Below are 16,244 nucleotides of genomic sequence, written 5' to 3'. Positions count from 1 at the left end.
CACGTCCTCAACAATACTTGTTATTTCTTGTCTTTTTCATAACTGCCATTCTAATAGGTGTGAGGTGATATCTCATTGTGGTTTTGATTTGCATTTCCATAATGATTAGTGATGTTGAGCATTTTCCATACATCTGTTGGCCATCTGATGTTTTCTTTGGAAAAATGTCTATTCAGATCTTCTGCCCATTTTTCAATCAGATTGTTTACTTTTTGTTATTGAGCTATGAGTTCTTTACGTATTTTGGATAATAACCCTTTATCAGATATATGAATTGCAAATATTTTCTCCCATTCAGAAGGCTGCCTTTTCATTTTGTTGATGATTTCCTTCGCTCTGCAGAAGCTTTTTAGTTTGATGCAGTTCCAGTTGTTGATCTTTGCTCTTGTTGCTTTTGCTTTTGATGTCAAATCTAGAAAATCATTACCAAGACTGGTGTCAAGAAGCTTCACTGCCTAAGTTTTCTTTTAAGAGTTTTATGGTTTCAGGTTTTACATTCAAGTCTTTAATCCATTTTGAGTTAATTTTTGTGTATGGTATAAGATAGTGGTCCAGTTTCATTCTTTTGCAAGCAGCTGTCCAGTTTTCCCAACACATTACTAAAGAGACTGTCCTTTCCTCATTGTATATTCTTGGCTCCTTTGTTCTAAGTTAACTGACCCTATAAGTGTGGGTTTATTTCTGGGTTCTTTACTCTTTTCCATTGATCTATGTGTCTGTTTTCAGCCAGCTTATTCTTGTTAGTATGCAACAAGACTAAAATAGAAAGACTTCATACATGAAACACATCTAGAAACCTAAAAAAAAATCAACTGAAATGACAGGTAATAAAAGTAATAGGAAGAGAAAATTAATAAATGCCTTTTAATATCACTTGAGTGTTTTTTTAATCTCTTTAAACCACTGAAGAGTATTTATTAAAATAAAACTTTGTAACAGCAAACATTTCTTGCATTCATTATCATAGGTGATAGTGTATGATTTTGCTAGTATTTTATTTTTACATTAGCAGTTATTATTGCAATTGGCTGGAACACTCCATTTTTGTTCTACATGTCAGCAACTCTGTATCACAGGGATTAACAAAAAGACTCAGGGTGGGATATACACTTTCCTTTTGTGTATTCTAGAATGGCTTGTATACCTTGGAGATTATTTATTTAATCATTTCTCAAAACAGATTCCCTAAAAGTATTTGGGACTAGAGCCTTACTGCAGCCTTGACAACTTAAAAAAAATCTCTTTTCCAGTCATTTCCCCCACCTTTTCTATGTTTAAAAAAATTTATTAGGAGACCCAAATTTATTAATAGAGAACTGAAAAGTCTCTATGATCATCTACTGTATTCTCCTTATTTCTAATTTTTTGAATAACAGATTCATGTTCTTTCCTTAAAATCTTAGTATTTTGTTAAAATCTTTCTAATAAGTTTCTTAGAATATTTAGCATTTGTATTCAAAACAGAAGCCAAACATTACTTTCTCCCATTTTCCTCAGTCCTACTGGTTCTTTAACAAATGTGAATTAATGCTTAAGTATTTTCATTTTTTTCTTGCTGAATAATAAAAGTATTTAAGATTATATTACATTAATTTCCTTCCAAGTACTGTAATCCATAAGTTTAAATATGTAATGTTTCACTGTTTTCCTCTGCAAAAAATCATTGAATAAATGCAAATTAAGCAGAATTTAGAAAAAACAGGAATGAAAAGGCAAAACATGACACTCATAATCCTACCATCTTGCTACAATAATTATAAACATTTTGTTGAAATCCTTTTGGATTTTTGTATACTTTTATATGTTAATAGGATTACCTTTACTATTTCATATCACACTTATTCATATACAATCATGTACCACATAGCAACATTTTGGTCAATGACGGACTACATATACAATGGTGGTTCCACAAGATTAGTACCATACAGCATATAGTACCCAGGAAAACGAGTAACTTGCCAAAATGTTCAAAGCCACACCTTAAATACCATCCTCAGCTAAAGAGAAAAGAAGATGTTGGGGGTGGGGAGAGTAAGGGACTTGAAAGGGAAAGAAGGGAATTGACAGGTGAAAAGGAGCAAACATTTGGAAAACAAGTGTTTGGCCACACAGAAACAGAAGAACACAGAGGGGAGTCCAACAAACAGGCTTTTCTAGGTTCCTCCCTAGAGGAGGAGTAGGTCCACAGTAGGACCACGTTATACTAGTTCCTGTTATGCTAAGATGACAGCTCACTTCCTGAGACAGGTTTATTTACCTGAATTCTTTTAGGCAGTTAAAGGGGAAGGTAACAAGGAAAACTTCTGAGTTTTTTGTTTCTTAAAAATAATCAGCCCCAAATGATCCTCATGTTAAAGAGACACATTTTAGGGTGGCAAATTTTGTTCCGCTTCAGTTTACTCTGATGTTCACATGACAACAAAATTGCCTAAGAACGTATTTCTCAGAATGTATCTCCATCGTTAAGAGACGCATGACCATATGAGTATTTCTCCACGCCAAGACAGACATTTCCAGAATTTCATCTTATAGTGGATTCTTATATATACCTGCATCTCCAAACTTTCTGTTATGCTACAGTCTAGTTCTGTACCAGTTCGACTTCCTATTTTTATAGCTCTATGATCTGTTATTAGCTGACAGGATGTGGCCATCCTTTATATAAGTGAACCCTTCTAGTAAAAGAAAAAATGCAGTTCTCACATATCACTCTTTAAACGCAATTCACAGCAGTAAGAGTTTCCACTGAGTAACACTATAGAGCTCTCTCATTTAAGACTTGGTATACACACCTCAGTGAGCACACAGAACAGGCCCTAGGTTGATCAGAGGTGAATTTTCTATTAACAGCCTCTTGCCCAGGCCAGGGGTCTGAGTTGTTCCAGTTCCCTTTCTTCAATTAGTGTCATCATTCAGTTTTCCAAAGGAAGCATTATTCCAGAAGCTACCTCACATAGGCCAAAACTTTGTTCTCCAGTCGGTACCTAGATTTAAAATCCCAGCTTCTCCCCTACTGTACCCCAATACCTAAGGCTTATATCTAATACCAAGACTCCTAATAGTGCCCCTGAGGCTTCTGGCTTTAGTCCCCTCCATAGTGCTTTGGCTTTAAATTAATTTTATTTCTGGCACTGGGTATTTCCCTTTCTAGCTTTTAAGCTATGTATTATTTGTTGCTATTATTATATGAAATTGCTATTTGTTTCTGATACTATTGTGTCTGATAGAAACATTGCCATCCATCCTTTATACACTACGTTCCTAATGTCTTTGCCAACCTTTTACTTTTAACCTGTCATTCTGTTTTAGGTCTGGCTTAAAAAGCATTTATTGATTTCTCTTTTGAGTTAACACGATTACATTTGTCATCATACCTGATAAATGTCATCCTACTTTTCTCATTGTATTTCGTTTCCTTTTTGCTTTTTCATATTATACTACACGAAGTATAGCACATATCTTTGAAGCTGTTTGCCTGCCTTATACACCTCCTTTCCCAGGCATTCCCCCTTATCTCAACATGGCTACACTATACTTAATGTGTCACTTTAGTGCCCTCTCACAAATCTGGCCACAGCTGGCTGACCCAAGGAACACTCATCTAAAGCACAGACAACAGCTCTCTTCTTGGGATTTTTGGACTTCTGTCCAAAAAGTTGAAGCCAGAATTAGTTCAACTTAAAACTCAAGCTATCAGTAGTCAGGGTTCCTGATATGTGGAAAAAATTTGACTGTGGCTAGAGAAAATGAGCTAGCTAGGAGGAGGAAAAAAAGAGATGGGGAGAAAGTGCTGGTCATGTTCGAATTCCTGGTTCCTAATGCTCTTGAAGTGCATCTGTATAACTGCCTTCCTGTTCTTGGTCGTTCAATCCTCCCTTGCATGTCTGTGGACCAAAAAGATTCCTCTTTGCCAAAGCTAGTTCAGATTGGAAGTTTCTATCACTTAAGTTTTTATTAACTGCATGTTGTTTTTTAAGTTTTATCATAAAGATATGATTTTATTCTACCAATGGCTAACTATTCAAACATATATGAACACATAATGTACACATGCACACATACATTTCTATGTCAAAAATGAAATTTTATATAAAAGTTCATAAAAGAAATATGGCAAACTTCATCTTATTTTCTAGTTTTGTAATTGGAGATTTTTGGATCCAGATGATTAAATAATTTATATTATATATCTTCATTTCAAGTTATATTTGGCATAGTTTTTCAGTTTTATAAATATTCAGTTTTCAAACAAACATGTCTGCTTTCTTGAGTTAAAAAACATTCTAGGTGACCAAGTGATGGATCTTAAGCTTTTTTTCCCTTTGGTAAAGTACGTGAGTGAGCCCCTGCTTTTTCTCTTCTTTTCTATTGCCCTTACATCTATGAGGTCATGCATCAGTGCCATTTATGTTCAAGTTACCACATTACTTAGAAAGACCCTTGAGTGTAAATCACTATGTGGAAATGAACAATGGAAGATTTGGAGATTTTTAACTTCATATATTGGAGAAAGATACAGTGGGAAATATGAAGCAAACTAAAATTTGAAAGAAAAAAGTGCCATATTGAAACACAATACTGTATGTATTCATTTTTCAAAGCATAGACGAGATTTTTTTTATTTTTTTTTTGGTGAGGAGGATTGGCCCTGCGCTAACATCTGTACCAATCTTCCTTTATTTTCTATGTGGGACACTGCCACAGCATGGCTTGATGAGTAGTGTGTAGGTCCATGCCCGGGATCCAGACACGTGAAATGAGGGTCACCAAGCAGAGCGCGTGAACTTAACCACTACACCACTAAGCCAGCCCCTAGATTTAAAAATTTTTTTTTTTAAAGATTTTACTTTTTTCCTTTTTCCTTTTTCTCCCCAAAGCCCCCCAGTACACAGTTGTATATTCTTCGTTGTGGGTCCTTCTAGTTGTGGTATGTGGGATGCCGCCTCAGCGTGGTTTGATGAGCAGTGCCATGACCACGCCCAGGATTCGAACCAACGAAACACTGGGCTACCAGCAGCAGAGTGCGCAAACCCAACCACTCGGCCATGGGGCCAGCCCCCTAGATTTAAAATTTTTAATCCTTCATATTACCCACAATGTTCCTGAGCATACACAATCAAAATTAAATACATTTTGGTTAGTTGATTATCGGAGTGTAAAATGTCTCTGGTAAACGTAGAGTCAAAAGGAGACAATGAGTCTTCCTTAAACTTTACTTTCATCCCTGAAATATGAGCTCCTGGTGGGGAAGAGACAACCTATTACTCATAATTGAAACTCCAATGCTAAGCACTACGTGTGGCACATAGTTGGCACTCAGATGTCTGACTAAACATATACCTAAGAAAGTCTCCATGAGTATTAAGTTAAAACATCAATTAGAAGACAACTGGCAGACAATTCTCTTTTCCTAGCAAAATTAAACTTCATCTTACTAATTCATCCTCTGCGTAACAGTCAGTGGTTCCCTAACTTTACCGCGTTTCTGTACTACATGGGGAGATTTCAAAAGTCCCAATGCCCAGGGAACATCCCATGCCAAAAAAGTAAAAATCAAAAAATCAAAAACAATATTTGGAATGAAAGGCAGGGAAAAAAAATCCAAGAAGATCCTGAGGTGATTCTAATCTGCAAAGTTTGGAAACTTTCTAGTGACATCAAGAAGCACTACAAGAATGGAAGACTCCCCATGTAGTTCTCAAACCCAGTCTGTCATTCATTCAAAAGATGTACTTGGGATAAAGTAAGCCTAGGAGATCTCCATACTAACTCATTAATAACAAAGTTGGGTCTATTTGTTGTTTGGAATATTTCTGTCGTTAAAATATCAGCACAGGCTTGTGGCAGATTAAGGAAGAAAAAAAACAGATCACTAGTAAACATCTTCAATTTTGCGAGTATTGTTTTGTCTTGGTCATTCCTTACCCTTCTGAATAACCATTCATACTTTTTTAGCTCAGTGTTTAGACAGTGGTATTTTCCAGAACTCTTTTCTCCCTCTATTGTCTCTGGAGAAGCCCCTCCACACTCATAGAGCATCACCCACTACTGCATCCCTGATGATCCTGAGTTCACTATTGCAGAGTTCTCTTTTACATTTCACTTTTATCTTCATTTGCTTACAATTAATCTCTACTTAACTCATCATCTCAAATACAATATAGTCAAAATTACATTAATCATCTTTCCTGGAAATGCCCTATTTTCCCTGTAATCTATCTTAATCACACCATCATTCATCCACACTAGAAACCCTGGATTCAAAGATTTCTCCATCTTCTTCTTTGCTCACATCAAAATATGAATAAATCTCTCTTTAACCAGTCTACTGTTCTCTGTTCCATCCGGCACTGCTTCAGTTTAGACTAATTTCTGACCTAAACTTCAGTCCAACAAACATTTATAGAACACATACGATTTGTAAGGCACTCTGCAAGGTGAAGGTGGGAATATAAAGATAATTAAGACAGTCCTTGGCCTCAAGGAGCTATCATCTAGATTCTAAAACAGAAGCTACTATCCACTCTCTTCCTACACTTGGTGAAAAATATTTACATGAACAAGACACTACTCTAGATGTATTCATATCCTTTATTACACTGGTTCTCAAAGTGTGGGGCATGAGCCCATGGGAAGACAGGGTTCATGAGACCTTTCCCAGGGTCTGAGATCAATACTATTTTCATACTACTATGAAGACTTTATTTGCTCTTTTCACTCCATTGATATGTGCGATGACAATGTAAAAGAAATGTTGGGTAAAACTGCTAATTTTAGCACAAATCAAGGCAGTGGTGCTAAACTATAACTTTCGGCATTGTACTCTTCACTGCCATAACACTCCCAGTAAGGAAACACAAAGCCACTTGATTGTTGTCCTTGATGAAGCCGTAAAAATCATTAAATCTCAAACCTTGAGTTCACATCTATTTAACATCGTGTGACATAATGGGAAGGACACATCCATAAAGTACATACCAAAAGGCAATGGTCTTGATGAAAAGCACTTCTACAGATGTTTAAATTGTGAGCTGAACTATTTCCTTCAAAGAAACATCATCTTTTTGGAAAGAATTTTTGATAATCCGTGGCCACTGAGACCGAGGTATTTAGCAGTCATTTTCTTGAAAATGAATGATGTAAGTCGGTCACTTCAAAGATATGATGGTAGTTGTTGCCAATGATAATATTCAAGTGAAGACCAGAATTCTAAAAAAATGTTAATCTGTGCTGTGAGCTTTATAGCTTTTCTTCTACTGAGATCAGTGATAACAAATGGAATTTTTAAATATTGTATTATGAAATACGTCAAATTTTGAAAGCATGTATAAGTCAATACAATAAAAATCATGCATGGGTAAAAGCCATTCAAAGTTCAAACAGACAAGTGGATTTCAATGTAACAGTATGCAAAAGAAAAGTTTACACAGCAGGCCTGAACCTTGGCTAACCCCTGAAAACTTGGCTTTTGGGATATTCCCTTTGTTGTTACTAATTGATAAGGTTGTTTTGTATGCCTAGGGCACAGAATCCTGCTACACAAGTCTGCCTAGATTGTTTGTGTAAAAAATGTGTTTTATGGTGAATACTGTGACTTGTTCTGCAGGCACAAAGTGTTTGTGTGGGCAGCTATGAATAAAATCCCTAGACTCTGAGTTTTAACTGGGCTTTCCTGGACAGAAACACTGCATATATGGAGGAAGCAGTGTGTTTCTGTGTGACCTCTATGAGGGAGAACTTTGGAAGCCTGTATCTGGATTTCTCCATATTCCACTGTAATAAACTATAGGGGTAACTGCAACTGCTTCTGAATCTTGAGAGTCCTAGTTAATCTCCAACCATGTAGGTGGTCTTGAGGTCTCTGGGTATGAAAAATTCACTGATGTTTGCAGATTCCACATTGTGACTAAATTTTAAGAAATTACCATTTGCCAGGTTTTAGTGTAGTATCTAAGAAGAATATCCACAAATTGTTGAAAAGGCTATTAAAATACTTCTTTTCCAATTACCTATCTGTGTAGGCCCAGATTTTTTTCACAAACTTCAGTCAAAACAACTTATCACCACAAACAGAATGCAAAAGTAGATATGAGAATCATGCTATCTTCTATTAAGCCAGATATAACATATTTACAAAGCGTAAAACAATGTCAGTCTCTGTAGTATCTTTTTTTAGTTTGGAAAAGAATTATTCTTCATTAAAATATTTATGTAAACATGTAATGGGGTTTTTATGATTTCCTCGACCAAAACATTTCAGAACCAATGCTTCAGAAGACCAGATGGGCAGTAAATTGTTATCAATACCTAACACAGTAGCAATAACTTGACTCCTTCTCCCACTAGTCACAATAATGCTGAGCTTCCCAACAGGTGTGCCACAAATTTGTAAAAGATATGCCAAGACGTTTTCTCTCTCAGCTCTTAGGAGGGCCAAGAGCGGCCTGGGACAGTAAAAGACCATAGACGAGTAGCTACCAATCCCATCAGTTTATCTCAGTGTGCTGTACATATACCATTTCATTTTCCATACATATATGATATGGGAAAGGTTAGAAAGCACTGGCCCAGTAGAACCGCCTTATTGTTAGTTATTTTTCTTCAAATGTCCAAGCCATTCTTGACATTACCATCACTTGAAATGTACTGAACAATGACATGAGCAATGGGCTATACTGAAGGTCTTTCAAACAATATTAGTTATCATTTTTTTAAAGCGTTCTAAAGACAATACATTTTTTGAAGGCAGCAATAATTTCAAATTTCTTGCTCACTTTTCTAACTAAAGTTCAAAATGAATATGAAAATGAGAATTAAAGAGATACAGTTTAATTATCTCTTTCTTTGGAATTAATTAAACTATATTTTCAAGGTGATTATCAGATAGCAAAGTGCAACGGTAATCTCTCAATGAAAATATATTAAACTATAACTGAACTAAAGAAGAATAGCAAGACTTTTTTCCCCCTAAAGTAATTGTGAGAAGAAAGCATTTACTATGTGTAAAAAGAAAAAAAATCATATCATATCATAGGGAGCAACTATTCAAAATAAGACTTCATTCATCCAATAAATATTTGAGGGTCCACTGAACAAATAAGGGGAAAAGTGGAAAGAGAAAACGTTTTGATATTGAATATGTTAAAGCAATCATCTTTGAGATGTTTATTCATCTGTAAATTTTGAATATACCTACCTTATACAATTTTTCTGTGAAGACTAAATTAAATGTATCTGCTTTATCTGGAATGCTACTGCACTTCATTCTTCTTTTTAGCTGTAGATACTAGTATCTACTACTAATCACTACTATTACAGTAATTATATTTACTAACAATGCTCTAGATAAAAGAAGTCATATTTTAGCCACATTTAGGTTAAACATACATTTGTAAATGAGGTTAGGAATCTTTTTGTTTCAACTTGGAAATGCAGTGCAAAAATCTTAAAAATTAATCTCAGAATGACACTGTTTTATAAATTGTGGACTGATTATACAGTAAAATACTAAATAGATAATAATATCCTATTGTAAGTTACCAATGTAAATGCTAGCCAAGGGGGCTTCAAAGTGTTTGCTGAAATAAATATAACCAAAAGTCTGGTTACTCAACTTGCTAACTAGAAACCTCTTATTTATAAGACACTGTGTCTCAAGGATGATTATGGTAAAGAAAATGCTAATTAATTTAATAGTTAATAAAAATAAGTAATAAAGTGCTACTCATCAGAATCAGTAGTTAAAGACTTCAGCAATTTAGAAAAATAAAAGTTGCATAACATTCAAATAACATACGTTAAAAAAAGCACAAAATAACTGAAGCCCACAGTGGAGTAAAAATCAGTTAAGTTTCAGTAATAATTCCTTTGTATTAAAAAAGTAAGCACAAAATAAAATAATCATGCAACAGAGTTCTAGTAGGAACCAATGTCTAAGAATTAGATATCAATCCTTCCACTACAATATTATGTCTTGTTCTAATGTTTACATCTACATAAAGAAACTGAAAAGCAAATTATTAAAGAAGAAAAATTAAATGGAGCAGATTTATTCACAAAGCAGAGAGTCAGCAAATGTTTAGCCCAGCGTGTTAGCAATAAAGCTAAATTCTGCGTGTGTGTCACTAGTGGCTTTAAGGAATATGAGAGAAGGGAAATAAAAAGACAGAGGAAAAGTCAACAAGAGAAAAAATAATATGTAAGACAGTAAATAAACTTATTTTATCCCTTCAGAGCATGGTGTTGTGAACTGTATAAGCAATGCCTCAGCATAACCATTATGATCCATTATACTTTTCAAGTGTTTTTTGGTCTCAATCCAGTGATATTCACCTTCAGTATGGTATAGATAGACACAGAAACCAGCCCCCCCCACCTTTCTCTGACAAAAAAATTGAAGGCTATGAGGTACGAATAAAGGATCAAGAGATTTCAGAGATGACATCTGAGGGGATACGGGAGGGGTATGCCTTGGGGAAGCCGCTAGAGAGAAAGACTTCTCAGAAGAAATAATATGTAACCTGGGCTTTAAGAAAAGAGTACAATTCTACAACAGAAAAATTTCAACAAGAGGGTACAGCATGAGGAAACCTTGTAAAGGACATGTCTGGTATAGAAAGCAGAATGGATGCCTCAAGATGCCTAATGTCCCAATCCCAGACCTCTGAATACCTATGTTATGTGGTAAAAAGGACTTTCAGACATGTGATTAAAGTTATGGACCTTAAGATAAGGAGATTACTCCTGATTATCTGAGTGGGCCCAATCTAAGTAATCCCCTGAGTCCTTAAAAGCAGATAATTTTCTCCAGCTGTGGTTAGAAAGATGCAGCAGGAGAAGTCAGAGGGATGTGAAGCATAAGAGAGACCTGACCCACCATGGCTGTAAGGGACTAGGGAATGCAGCCAGAGACTAAAGAGGAGAAGGAATGCAGACAGACAGCCTTTAAGAAAAAAGACTGGACCTGACTGACAATCAGCAAGACAATGGAACCTCAGTTCTACAACCACAAGGAACTAATCTGGCGGAGAATGGGAACAAGTTCGCAGCAGATACTTTCCCAGACTCTCCAGTAAGGAACACAGCCCACTCAATACCTTGATTTCAGCCTTGTAGGACCCTAAATCGAGGACCCTGCTGAACCAACCCAGATTTCTGACCTACAGAAATTGTGAGATAACGTATTTGTGTTACTTAAAGCTGCTAAGTTTGTGGTGCGAGCCTGTAGTTTAGTGGTCAAGACTCAGCGCTCTCACCACCGTGGCCCAGGTTTGTTTCCAGACAGGGAACCACATCCCCTGTCTGTCAGTTGTCATATCTCGGCAGCTGCGTATTGCTGTGATGCTAAAAGCTATGCCATCAGTACTTCAAATACCAGCAGGGTCACCCACAGTGGACAGGTTTCAGCAGAACTTCCAACTAAGACACATTAGGAAGAAGAACCCAGCCACCCACTTCTGAAAAAACTGGCCATGAAAATCCTAAGAACAGCAGTGGAGCATTGTCTGATAGAGCACAGAAAGATGAGACAATGGTGCAAAAAGACTGGGCAGGGTTCCGCTCTACACAGGGTCACTAGGAGTTGGAATCGACTCGATGACACTAACAACAAAAGTTTGTGGTAGTTTATTAAGGCAGCAAGAAAACTAATATAGATGGCAAGTTCCAGGAACAAATTTATTTCAAAGTATAAAAAGTAAAGAATGTGTGCATAAGAAAGAATCGGAGAGAGGTTAGGGATGAAGCTGGAGGGGAGGGAGAGAGCAGGTTATGAAAAATCTGAGACTTTTGTTATGTAAGCCATGGAGAGGTACTGAAACTTTTTTAAAGCAGGAAAGATGACTGATAACAGCAAATGGGAAAAATGTTGTTAAATGGGGATGAGAGGGAGACCAGAGGCAGGGAGGTTGGTTAGCAGTGTATTACAATTATCTGTGTAATAGATGACAAGAGCCTGAATGAAAGCAATGAGAATGAAGAGACAGAAAAAGTAACTTTTTGGGATATTTCAGAAGCAAAAACACAAGTCTTGGTTCCTGACTGATACTGGAGATGAGAGAACAGATGACTCCAAGTATTATAGCCATTATAATTTGGTGGATGATGATGTTTAACAATCAAAGAACACAAGAAAGGCATTATATTTTGACGAAGTTAAAAAAAAGGAAGGGGGAAGTACTCTCCTGCTCTAATTTTAAAATAAATGGAAGACACAATTAAGAGTTTTTAGGCAGTGAGTAAACACAAAGAGCACCTATTTTGTTAGGCTCTGTTACCTCTGCTGTTGCTTTCCGGATAGGCAAGTGTCGGCTTATTTGGGGAGCGTCGTAGATCACTATTAAGGAAAGGCTTGTCAGGTGGATATACTACATATGAAGATGAGGAATGGCGAACCATACTTCCATTAGACCTTGATGGGTCGGCTAAGATGTTCTGAAAAACAATAATACAGAAATTACCTTTCAAAAGTTAAACTGCAAATAGCATGGAAATAGATACATGAATGTTCACGATCAAGGACTAGACTGTCCACAAGTTGCACTGATAAGAGACAACAGAAAAAACAGACTCCACTGACCATACACGACAGAATTCAATCATTACTTTAAAATCATAAAACTTTTAAAGTGCTTCGTATTTGTCCAAACACAGCGATATGCCAGACAATATAAAAAAGAAGTAATGTTCTCACAACATGAATACAAATGTTGCAAAAAATACTCAAATATGGTACTCACAATGAATATACTGTATTTTAAAAATATGTACTGTAAAATATACATTTAGGAAAGTAAATACTGTCTTTTTACAGTATCAGAAACTGCTATAAAATGACTGAATTAATCTATCCCCAATCAACTAAATGCTTCCTGAATATTTATCAAGTCTCCAAAACTCCGTGGTAGACAGAAAAACAGGCACAGTCCTTGCCTCAAAGAATTTACACTTAGGGGGAGAAAAAGGGAAACAGAAAACATTAAAGCTTATTAAACACATAAATATAAAACTTTATTTCCACACATATGCCATTCTGTCATGAATGGGATTTAGTACAATTTGAGATTATGTTCCACACGATAATTTTCAGCGCAGGGGACTATTCATTCTATGAGGCAACTGTGATACCAAAATTGGATAAGAACAATATAAGAAAGAAATATTACAGGCCATTATTTCTTCATAAACAAATTTTAAAAATTCTAAACCAAAAATTTAGCAAACCATACTCAACTATATAGAAAAGAGAAAAGAGTATGATCAAGGTAGGGTCATTCCAGGAATGTAAGACTAGGTGAACACCAGAATAGCTTGTAATGCAATCCATTCCATTAAAGTGAAAATCCTTATGATCATCAACTAATGAAAAACAACCATTCAATAAAATTCAGTATCTAGCCACTATTAAAGAACTATTTTCTGTGGGCTGGCCCCATGGCCGAGTGGTTAAGTTCACGCGCTCTGCTTCAGCGGCCTGGGGTTTTGCTGGTTCAGATCCTGGATGGGGACATGGCACTGCTCATCAGGCCACACTGAGGTGGTGTCACACATGCTACAACTAGAAAGACCCACAACTAAAAAGACCCACAACTAAAATATACAACTATGTACTGGGGGGATTTGGGGAGAAAAAGCAGAAAAAGAAAAAAAGACTTGGCAACAGTTGTTAGCTTAGGTGCCAATCTTTAAAACAAAAAAACAACACAAAACTATTAAGATAATGAAAAGAAATAACAGATGTTAAGCTAGAAAAGAATCCAAACTTCACAGATTATGATCATCTAAGTAGAAAAAAAACAAAGAATCTTCAATTAATTGGAGTTTAGGATGGTTGCTGAGTAACATTAATACGCAAGAATCAATAATAATTCTATATTCCAGTTAGAAAATGCAATTTACAAAAACATAAGTAACTAAAAATAAATTTTACAAATAACATACAAGATCTGAAATTATAAAACTTTACTGAAAAATGTTAAAGTTCCAAAACACTGAAGTAACATAAGTTATTCATATAGAAGGCTAAATATCCTAAAGGCATCAGTTATTCCCAAATTGAACTTGAAATTTCAATCAAAATTCCAATAGCAGATTCTAGAATTTCTACTGAAGAACAGCAAAGGACCAAGAATAGCTAACATTTCTCTCGAGGAACAAGGAAGATAGTTGCCCTCTTAGAGAAATAAAAGGGAGAATCATTAAGACAGTGAATATAGACACACGGAGAGATGAATACAACAATGCAACAGAGGCCCACCCATCACATATAGAGATAAACATATGGACAGAGCTAGAATTACAAACTATTAGGGAAAGGGTGAGTTTTAGCATAATGCTGGAACAATTGTGGATCTTAAGTAAAAATATTAAACTGGATCCCTACCTCATAGCACACAAATTAATTTCAAGCAAGATAAGGACTTGCAAGGCCCTAACTTTAAAATTTGTAGAGAAAAATATAGAAGAACACCATTAAAGCCTCAGCTATATGGAAGAATTTCTCTTTTTTTTTGGTGAGGAAGATTGGCCCTGAGCTAACATCTGCTATCAATCTTCCTTTTTTTTTCCCCTCCCCAAAGCCCCAGTACATATCCTTGTATATCCTAGTTCTAAGTCATTCTAGTTCTTCCATGTGGGATGCTGCCAAAGCACAGCTTGATGAGCAGTGCGTAGGTCCGTGCCCAGGATCCAAACCAGCAAACCCTGGGCTGCCAAAGTGGAGTGTGTGAACTTAACTACTCGGCCATGGGGCTGGCCCCAGGAAGAATTTCTTAACCAAAAAGCACTAATTACAAAAACGCAAGATTAATACATTTTACTACATTAAAATCAAGAACTCCTATTAGTCAAAAGATGATACAGAAAGACAAGCCAGTGAGTATTTAGAATACTCCTAAAAGATGAGGATTAACATCCAGAATACATAAAGACAGACTATATATCAATCGGAAAAGACAAACCAGTTGAAAACAGGCAAAAGACACAAATAGGCATTTCACAGAAGAAGAAAAACACAAAAGGCTAAAGTTTGGGGGGAAAAAAAGCTGCATCTTCACCAATGATCAGGGGACCACAAATGAGAACAAGAGCAGGATAAGGATACCATTTCACACTTGTCTCTAAGCAAAAATTTGAAAGTGAGACAATATCACCTGGTAGAGAGCAAATGGATTAAAGGGGACTGTTGGTGGGAACGCACATTGGTACAATCGCTTTCAAAAACAATTCAGCATTACCAAGTAAAGCCAAAGATGCATGTAACTCGATAACCCAGCAACTTCACTCTCAGGTAGATTCGCCAAACTATTTTCTCTCTCTCCTCTTTTTTGAAAAAATGATGTGTCCCAAGTCACTAAATATAGACCATAACCCACCACTGAGTTGTAACCCACAGCTGAGCCTGCTCTTTGAAACATCACTGCTCAAGAACTGCTCCTCTCAAACTTTTTGGTCTTGGGACCCCTTTACACTCTTAAAAATTATGGAAGCGCCCCAAAGAGTTTCTACTTACATGGATTGTATCTACTGATGTTTATCATATTAAAAATTAAAACTGAGGAAATTTAAAGATATTTACTAATTTGAAAATAATAAACCCAAGATGGTGCTATAAATATCATTTCTGAGTGAAAAAGAACTGTATCATCCAAAAAAATTAGTGAAAAGAGTGACATTCTCTTAGGTTTTTGCAAATCTCTTTAATTCTTGGCTTAAAAAAAGGGTGCTGGATTCTTGTACTTGCTTCTGCACTCACTCTGTTGGACGTGATGTATATGAAGAAAATCCGGTCTCCCACAAAGCAGTTGGGTAAGGAAGGACATTGTGGAGCCCCTGGGAGGGTCTCAGGGACCCCTAAGGTCTTCAGACCACTCTTTGAGAACTGCTGCTCTAGAGGACTTTTTGCAATGTGGAACACATAGGTATGATCCCAACAGGATTGTTTATAAAAGCTGGCAACAAACTAATGAACAAACCCTAAAGCCCATCAAGATACTTACTACACAGAAATACAAGAGGCTCTGCTATTTCCGAGTTGTGCAACCTTGAATCTTTCTGTGCTTCACTTTGTTCATTTGAAAATGGAAATACTGATGCCAATCTCTTAAGATTATTGTGATGATTAAACAAATTAATATAAGAAAAGTATTTAAAACAATGACTGCCAGATAGTACTATAAGAGTTATCTATTATTATAATCTCAAAATGTATGATGGTGTGTGTCTGTGTGTGTGTGAGAGAAGTA

General features: G+C 36.1%; 1 protein-coding gene across 1 annotated transcript in view; it reads right to left on the bottom strand.

Annotated features, from left to right (window-relative positions):
• CEP57 (centrosomal protein 57) overlaps positions 1-16,244 on the bottom strand; it is a 40,452-nt gene that overhangs the window by 20,821 nt on the left and 3,387 nt on the right. The window contains exon 2 of the mRNA XM_046684778.1: positions 12,279-12,435. Coding sequence (XP_046540734.1) covers positions 12,279-12,435 — 157 coding nt within the window. The remainder of the gene's footprint in view (positions 1-12,278; positions 12,436-16,244) is intronic.

The sequence above is a fragment of the Equus quagga genome, chromosome 14, assembly GCF_021613505.1.
Source record: "Equus quagga isolate Etosha38 chromosome 14, UCLA_HA_Equagga_1.0, whole genome shotgun sequence".
Lineage (NCBI taxonomy): Eukaryota > Metazoa > Chordata > Mammalia > Perissodactyla > Equidae > Equus > Equus quagga.
Note: the sequence above shows the minus strand (reverse complement) of the source record. Positions and strands in the feature narration are given on the sequence as shown.